Source organism: Melospiza melodia, chromosome 7, assembly GCF_035770615.1.
Source record: "Melospiza melodia melodia isolate bMelMel2 chromosome 7, bMelMel2.pri, whole genome shotgun sequence".
Classification (NCBI taxonomy): domain Eukaryota; kingdom Metazoa; phylum Chordata; class Aves; order Passeriformes; family Passerellidae; genus Melospiza; species Melospiza melodia.
The window spans coordinates 27,196,945-27,205,830 of NC_086200.1; the positions used below are offsets into that span (position 1 = coordinate 27,196,945).

Sequence of the window (8,886 nt, forward strand, 5' to 3'; positions counted from 1 at the left end):
GTCCCCACCCAGCAAGCCTAGTTCTCAGGACAGGAGCAAGCTTACCCAAATACTAATTAAGATTCAAATTATAAGAGAGCAAACCTGACACCCTAAACACTCAAAGCAGCCTAGAACAAGTGTGGTTTGCTCTTAAAGTGAGAGAAAAGGGGGAAATCTGAAGGGGGAACTTCCAGTAACATGAGCACTTAGGAGAAAAGCAATAGTTTGAAACTGTTTGGAGTGAGGCTCCCTTTGCCAAGCACCACTTCCAGGTACAACAAGGAACCAATTAAAGTTGGCTCCATCTTGCTGGTTTGTTTCAGTGACCAGGGCAGGTGCTGGTGCTTTGTCAGATGTCTGAAATCATAAACTCATGGAGTTATTAATGCTGGAAAACACCTTTAAGATCATCAAATCCAATCCTCAGCCCAGCACCACTACAGTCACCACTAAACCATGTCCCCAAGTGCCACATCCATGTTTTTTGAACACTTCAGGGATGGTAACTCCACCACCACTCTGAGCAGCCCATTCCAGTGCTTTACAATTTTTTTCTGAAAAGACATTTTCCCTAATATCCAAGAAGAGGGTGGCACACATGGATTCACTGGAGCTCCCCCAAGGAACCAGCTGAATGTCAATCAGCCACATCAGATCTGCATCATCCAGGTGGAGGCGATTCCCAGCTCCACAATTCCCAGCTCCTCTGAGCTGCAAATTCTTAAATGGCAGCTCAGCCCTAAGCATTAACCACTACAGGTTATTCAGGCCCAGGCATCATTCCCAACACAGCTCTTCATGGTAGTGGATTAACCCCCAAAACACAGGGCTTCAGAAAAGATTCAGTAAAGGTCACTTTAAAATTAAAATGTTCCACCTGAAATTTGGGGCCTCAAATCATTGTTCCTTCATTTCCATCCCCAATGCTCTCACAGATTTTGGTGATCTCTGTCTGCAGGGATCAGGCAGATGAGGGAGACTATTCCTCCTCTCCTCTGCTTCCCACCAAATCAAGGGTTACTTCCAAGTGACACCAAGGGATGTGGGATTGTCCCACTCACTCCATCCCTCTGGATAAAACACTCTCATCCAAACCCTGGATGCATCCTGAGCTGGTGACCCTGAGGAGAGGCACAACACTGTCCCAAGGCTGGAAGAGATCAGGGGCAGCACTGGCTGACCACAGTGGGGGTCCTGTGCTCAGGACGTGTCCCTGAGCAGGGGGTAAAATGTGGGGTGCAGTTCTGTGAGCCCCTTTTCTCTCCTCACAGGGAGGCGCAGCAGCCCAAACCCAGCACCCTGTACCCCACTTGATGGCACATCACCCCCCGAGGCTGCAGGAGAACCCACAGCACTCCCAGGGCCATCGCTGAGGGGAAGTTTGGGGATGAGGGGCCAGGCCCGATGGAGAGCTAAGGGATCATCCCTGAAGAGGATGAAGGGCCATCCCTGAGGAACTGTTCTGAGAATAAGGAGACATTCCCTGAAGAGCAGTTTTGGGGGATAAGGGGACAGTTCCCTGAGGAGAAACATGAGAGAGCAAAGGGAGCAATCACCGAGAAGCAGTTTTGGGAGATAAAGGAGCGATTACCCGAGGAACAACATAGAGGGGTGAGGGATGGGAAGTGAGGGGGAAAAAGATGCGATTCCCGGAGAGAATATGTGAGCAATTCCCTCGGGGAATAACGGGGGGCGGGGGAAAGAGGGAGACGAGCCATCCTCGAAGGGCAATTTGGGGGTTGACAGGGTGATCCCTGACAGGAGGAGGAGGAGCGATGCCTGAGGGGCACTTCTGTCAAATAAACGAGCGATTCCCTTTATCAGTGTGGGGAGAGTGAGGGGATGCCCCCAGGCCCATCGGACCGGCCCCCACGACCCTGCCGAAGCCCGGGACCCGCGTCCACCCCGCAGGGCCATGGGGCTGGGTACCCCCACACCCCTCATCCCTCATCCCTCCCGCATTCCCGGATCCCCACGCGTGGGACCCCCGCGCCCCCCGCCCCACCTGTGCGCCGGGATGCGCTGGGAGCCGCGGCCCTTCCCCACCAGGAAGTGCACGTCGCTGAGCACCTCGTTGTTGAAGAGGAACGCGAACCGCTCCTGCACCGTCGGCTTCGTCGCCTGCCAGTTGTACACCGGCTCCCGCTGCAGCGCCCCGCCAGGACCGCCCGCCCCGCCGGCTGCCCCCGCCGCCCCCGCCGCCGCCGGGCCCCCCGCGCCGCCGCTGGCCGCCGGCGGGTTGGCGGCGCCGCTCTGGTTGTAGGTGAGGCCGGGCGGCGAGGCGGGCGCGCCGTTGGTGCAGGCGGCGGCCGCGGCCCCGTTGCCCGGCGGGGGCGGCGGCGGCTGCGGGCAGGAGGAGGAGAGGCCGCCGGGGCCGCCGCTCCCTCCGGCCGCCATCTTGTGCGGCGGGGCCGCGGGGGCGGGCGGCGCGGGGCGGCGCTGCAGCAGCACCAGCACCAGCAGCGGCGGGCGGGACACGGCGGCAGGCGGGACGGGGACGGGGGCGAGGGCCGCGGAGATGTCGGCGGTGGCGTCGATGGCGGTGGCGTCGATGGCGGTGCGGATGCAGAGCGCCGGGCAGCAGCGGCGCATGGGGCGGGCGCCGCCGCCGGCCGGGCACGGGGGAGCGGCGGAGGCGGCGGCGGGGCGGGGAGAGGGCGTGGGGCGGCGGGCGGGGCCGGCACGGAGGGGGAGGATGGAGGGCGATGCGAGGGGGAATGAGGAGGTGATACCTGAGGGGATAATCCCTGAGGGGGCGATCCTTGAGCAGGATGAGGGTCCATCCCTGAGGAACACTTTTAGAGATGAGGGGGCGATCCCTGAGGGGGCTGAGGGGCGATCCCTGGAGGATCTTTTGAGGGTAATGGGGCATTTCCCTGACGAGCAGCAGAGGGGAGCAATCCCTGAAGGGCACTTTTGGGGCGAGAGGGGTTGGGACCCTGAGGAACCAGTGTGGATGAATGAGAAAGGCAGTTTTGATGGGCGATCCCTGGAGACAGTTTGGGGGATGAGGGGACGATCCCTTAGGGAGAGTAAGGGGATGATCCCTGAAGGGCTGATCCCTGAAAAGGATGGGGACTATCCCTGAGGGGCAGTCTGGGGGACAAAGGGGGCAACCCTTGAGGAGATGAGGATCAGTCCCTGAGGGAAAGTTTTTGGAATGAGGGGCTGATCCCTGAGGGGAATAAAAGGATGATCCATGAGGGAATAATCCCTGAAGATGATGAGGGGCCAAACCTGAGGGACAGTTTTGAGGCCTGGAGCATTTCCCTGAGGAGCTACATGGAGGGAGCGGCAAGAGGAGCAATCCTTGAGGGATTTTTGATCCCCAAAATCCTTGAGTTTTGGGGATGAGGGAGTGATCCCTGAGGGGATAAAGGGATGATCCATGAGAGAATAATCCCTGAAGATGATGAGGGGCCAAACATGAGGGGCAGTTCTGAGGCTTGGAGCATTTCTCTGAGGAGCTACATGGAGGGGGTGGCAAGAGGAGCAATTCTTGAGGGGCAGTTTTGGGGATGAAGGAGCGATCCCTGAGGGGGAGTAAAGGAATGATCCATGAAGGAGTAATCCCTGAAGATGATGAGGGGCCAAACCTGAGGGATAGTTTTAAGGAAAAGGGAGCATTTCCCTTGGGAGCAATGTGGAAGGGACAGCAAAAGGAGCAATCCTTGAGGGGCAGTTTTGGGGATGAGGGAATGATCCCTGAGGAGGATGAGGGCACATCCCTGGCGTGGAAGGAGGAGGAGCAGGGAAATGGGAATGATTTCCCGAGGAGCAATGAGGGGGGCAGGGGGTGAGGGAAGCAATCCCTGAGGGGCAGTTTTGAGGGATAAGGTTCCCTGAGGAACAGTGTGGAGGTGACAGAAGCAATCCCTGAGAACCAGTTTGGAGATAATGGTGATTCCCCAAGGAGCAATGTGAGGGGGTCAAAGGGGAGCAATGTCTGAGGGGCAATTTTGAGGGATAAGGGGAGCATCCTGTGAAAGGGGTTATTCTGAGGAGGATGAGGGAGCCCAGAGAGCAGTTTGTGAAGGGATGAGAAATGGGGATGCAATTCACAGAGAAGATGTTGAGAGTTAAGGGGCTGAAGGGGGTCAGTGCTGGGGGTGAGGAGCCAGGGAGGTTTGGGCCTTGTGGAGGTGAAGGTGAATTGGGGGTTTTCCCTTCATGAGCTCACACACCAGCCGTTCCTCTGCAGCAGACCCAGGCCTCCAGCAGCCCCAGGCCCCTGCTTCATGCCCAGCAATTCCTCACAATAATCAGGGTTACTGACTGCTGCTGACACGGGCCTGGAGCACCCCATTACCAGGCCCACCACAGGCATTACCCTGCACAAACCCGGGAGCCACAGCACCCTGATCCCTCACCTGGTCGTGCCCTGCTGCTCCTGCTGGACCTGCTCAGCCACAAACCACTGGCCAGTGTTGTCCCCACCGATGGCATCTCCTTGCCAGGCAGTGTGAGGTGGAGATGGTGCAGGGGCAGGAGGCGGCTGCAAAGCAGAAGATTAATTAAGAGGCTGTGCCACTGCCTCGCTGTGATCTCAGTAACTGAACCGTTAAAGTGATTTATTCTTTGCAGGGTAATTACATTCCCCCTCTCTCTGTTATCTCCCCTGATCTGTGCTGCACACACACCCAGGCAGGAGCAGGGCGTGTGGTCAGTGAGCCCATGTGTCAGAGGGGAGATGGCCTGGCTGCCCCTCCTGCCTCCTGTGCCTTGGTGTTACAGCTTCTGTAGCACACAGAGACATGCTGTCTGTGTGGATTGTGTGCTGTCTGTGTGGATTGTGTGGATTTAACACTTCCAGACCCTCACACAGCTCTGCCATCTCCCCATGAGCCACTATGGCCAGACACAGCAGTGCTGCTACTCCACTGATTTTGACTAAAAGTCCAGCCTGGCTTTGTATTGTGTTATCAATACCCATTTCTGCTGCATTCCGTGCTGTCATGTTCCCTGCTGCGTTTTTAAAGGTGCATTTCACATGCACTAGTTTGGGAATCTCCTATGCAGAGCTCTTGTCCTAACAGTCTCAGGGTAGGCAGGAATGAGTAAGAGCCTTTAAAATCACAGAACCATAGAGTCATTAATATAAGAAAACATTCTTAAGATCAAGTCCAGCATCACCCCCATGCTCACCAATAAGCCATGTCACCACATTTTTTTGAACACTTCCAGGGCTGGAAACACAGCATTTTCGAGTATCTATTTAGAGTATTAGAAATAGTATTTTTCAGAGGAACAATCCTTTTTCCTGTGAAATCTTTCATTTATTAATAATAACCAGGCATTCAGTACAGCCGTATTCTCTCTTAAAACGCTGCATCCTTTCCTCTTTAGCACCATTTCCTCGGCGCATCGCTCCCCCCTTTCTGGCCCAGCTGCTTGCACAGATTTCAGCGTCACGCTTTTCCCTCGGGGCCCTGCAGCCTGGCTCGCTGCTCAGGCCTGTCCTGCTTGCGGGTGCTCCTTTCGGGCCGCAAACATTAGAGGGAGCTGGAGACCCGCGGCGCCCGGTGGATGGCTGGACGCGGCTGAAGGCTGGCAGGAATGGCCTGCAGGCACGTCCCGAGCGCCAGGGGGTCACCGGCTGTGCCATCCCACACGTATCCAGCTCCAGGAGTGCCACTGAGGGACGTGCAGGATCATCCAGCCCAGCCCATGGGCTGAAGTTTCTTCAACACAGCATTCTCTGCTCCAAAATCTCAGCAAATTCATCCTCACAAACTGTGGTGTGCCTGGCAGGGAGGATGGTGCTTCTCCATCATCTGAAGAAGGGATTCCACATCCATTCCTGCCCTGCCTGGGAGGTGCAGGATCATCCAGCCCAGCCCGTGCTGCTGGTGGAGGCTGAGTTTCTTCAACACTGCTCCAAAATCCCAGCAAATTCACCCTTGACAAACTGTGCTGTGCCTGCCAGGGAGGACAGTGCTTCTCCATCACCTGAGGAGGGGATTCCACATCCATTCCTGCCCTGCCTGAGAGGTGCAGGATCATCCAGCCCAGCCCATGCTGGTGGAGGCTGAGTTTCTTCAACACTGCTCTAAAATCCCAGCAAATTCATCCTCACAAACTGGTGTGCCTGCCAGGGAGGACGGTGCTTCTCCATCATCTGAGGAAGGGATTCCACATCCATTCCTGCCCTGCCTGGGAGATGCAGGGTCACCCAGCCCGTGCTGCTGGTGGAGGCTGAGTTTCTTCAACCGTGCTCCAAAATCCCAGCAAATTCATCCTCACAAACTGGTGTGCCTGGCAGGGAGGACGGTGCTTCTCCATCATCTGAGGAGGGGATTCCACATCCATTAAATCTTCCAGCACCACCAGCTCTGTGCTGTGCTCCCTGTGCCAGCCCTGCCACCCTGCATCTGACACATCCTGGTTATTCAGCCCTTGGTAAAGTAAATCAGGGTGATTTGTGTTGTGGCAGGAGCCAGAGGCTTAACTCAGCACCAGTGTAAGGAAACACAGCCATGGATCTCAGGGATAATGGATCTGTGTGGGACACTCACCCTGGTGCTGTGAGATAGGGTGATGGCTTTGCTGCACAACCCAGCACGGTTGATCAGGGGTGTGTTAGACCAGAGGAATAAAAAGAGGAGTGTCATACACAGGAGACTTGACCATCCCAAAAATAAACCTGGGAACCAACACTCCTATAAAAGGCCTGGCGTCATTATTTCTGGGTCTGGTAGCCAACAGATTCCTTCAGAGATCAGGCACTGGGCAAAGGCAGCGCTGTTTTAGCTGGGCCATTCACAGGGTGAGCAAAAGCCTCACCCCAGAAGTGATGCTGGGCAGGGAAATCACAGCTGGGGTTCAGCTGGTGGGATGAAGGCTGACCCCATCCAGGGTCTCACAAGGCTACAAGCAGCTGGAATGAAACCAGTGGCACCAGAGTGCTCAGAGTTGGAGAGCAGAGAATATCTGGCCTTTCTTCACCTCATGGAGACAGAAAACACATTTAGAATGTGTGCTCCAAGCAAAAGCTGGAAATGTGTGCTCCAAGCAAAAGGCAGGCAGATGCAGCTCTCCCCTGGCCGAGCAGCTCACCTCAAAGGAGGCATTTTAGGATGTAGGAAGCTCCGAGGGAGACTGCATGGCAAAGACAGAGATATCCAGGTGTGAGCCAGAGGAAGGCAAAGTGGGACCTGCCAAACCCTGTACCTTAGCACAAAACCCTGATCTAAACCTCCAGCCAGGTGAGAAGGTGACTCAGGAGGCCCAGGGGCCACTCCAGGCACGGGCACAGCTCTCCTGGGTTTGGGGAAAACCTGACCCTGCTCTGCTCCTGCTGGCCAACCACAGCTCCCATTGTGCAATGCCACCCAGAGCTGGAATCCTGTGGCAAAGCCAGACCTGCACCCATGGCTCTCCAAAATTCACACTTCACCATCCAAAACCACAAACAAGGCTCACCAAGGCCTTCAGACAGTGGAGGAATCAGACATGCCATGCTATGCCAGTGCCACCCAGGCTCCTGGTGCAGAGGGAGCAGCCACAGGAAACACAGGCAGAGCCAGACCTGTGTGCTGGGCTCTGCACATCACTCACTCCCTGAGATGGCTTCAGAGGGAGAACCTGCACACACCAGTCAAAACCACACCAAAATGGCACATCCTACCAAAAACCACCCCAGATGGCTGGTTTGGGTTGCCTGGATAGGAGACACAACTCTGCAAAATGCACTGGAGTTCTTTCTGTCTCTGCCCCATCCCAGAAAACATTTTAAAAGCACAAAAAGGAATTATTTTTTTTTTATCCAAAGCAGCTGTTTTGCATCAAAACACACTTCACACCTTCCACTCCACATTGCCCAGCGTGGGTTTAGGGTTCACTGGTGGTTCAGGAGAGCAGTCTGGTCTGAGGGAATGTGTGTTACTCACTCCAGGATGGTTTTTTGGGCAGATGTTGAATCAAAATGTTGGCTAATCACCCAGGTCATCATTTGTCCCCAGCAGAGCTGGGCTCAGACCCAAAATACTGAGGACACTTCATCTTTGCTGCTGCCCAGGTGCCTCAGTGCCCTGGGCTGAAGGCAGATGTGACCCCACCAGTGCTGCAGCCACTCAGATCCAGCCATGACCTGACGGCTCTGTTAAATCCTGAGGCCAGGCAGATGGCACAAAGCCACCACATCACCCAAAGCCTGGCTGTCCCCTCCATCAGCCAGGCCACCCTGGGGCTCTGCAGTGGCCCCTTCCCTGTGGGCCAGCGTGGGTGCTGCTCCTGCTGTGGGGCTTTTCTCCAAGGCAAATCCACACCAGGGTATTTATAGCGCCCTGATCCCGCCGGAGCCTATTTTGGGCTGGTGCTCAGGCACCAGAGCAGCACAGGTTATTTTAACCCAGCGCTGGGTTATTTTCAGAGCTGCCCTTCTCTGCACGTGCTCAGGAATGGTTTCCAACTACCAGGCGCTTTCTGGGCTTGGGGAAACTGGGGAAGGGGGAGAAGAGGGACCATGTGAAGGAATTTCAGGGATTTAAAGTTAAACCAACATCTGCAGCAAAGCTGCACACCTGTCTGGGATCCAGCTGGATCCTTTGACACACCTGTCTGGGATCCAGCTGGAATCTTGGAAGGAGGATTGTCTGCAGGACACCTCTTGGGCAAAAGGCAGGAGAGGAAAGATTTCTGAAGCACGCAGCTGAGGGCCCAATGATGGTAAAACAACACGCAAGAGAGGAAGAAGAGCCAAGAGCTGGATACTCCTAAAATGTCCAGGGTCACCAGCTGGCCCCAGAACCCAGGAGGGAGCAATGGCTTTGTTCAACAGAGGCAGGAACAGCACCATGGGATGAGACATGCTCCTCATCCTCAGCACGGAGGGAACTCCAGCTCTGTTCTCACCACATGCCATCCTGGAACAGCCAGGGAAGGGAGACTCCTGGGGCCAGCCTG

At 55.7% G+C, this 8,886-nt stretch overlaps 1 protein-coding gene across 1 annotated transcript in view; it reads right to left on the reverse strand.

Annotated features, from left to right (window-relative positions):
- The window catches only part of BTBD2 (BTB domain containing 2), a 29,605-nt gene extending 27,031 nt beyond the window's left edge, over positions 1–2,574 (reverse strand). Inside the window, exon 1 of the mRNA XM_063160903.1 lies at positions 1,988–2,574. Within this exon, the coding sequence (XP_063016973.1) occupies positions 1,988–2,574 (587 nt within the window). The remainder of the gene's footprint in view (positions 1–1,987) is intronic.
- Positions 2,575–8,886: the final 6,312 nt, after the last annotated feature.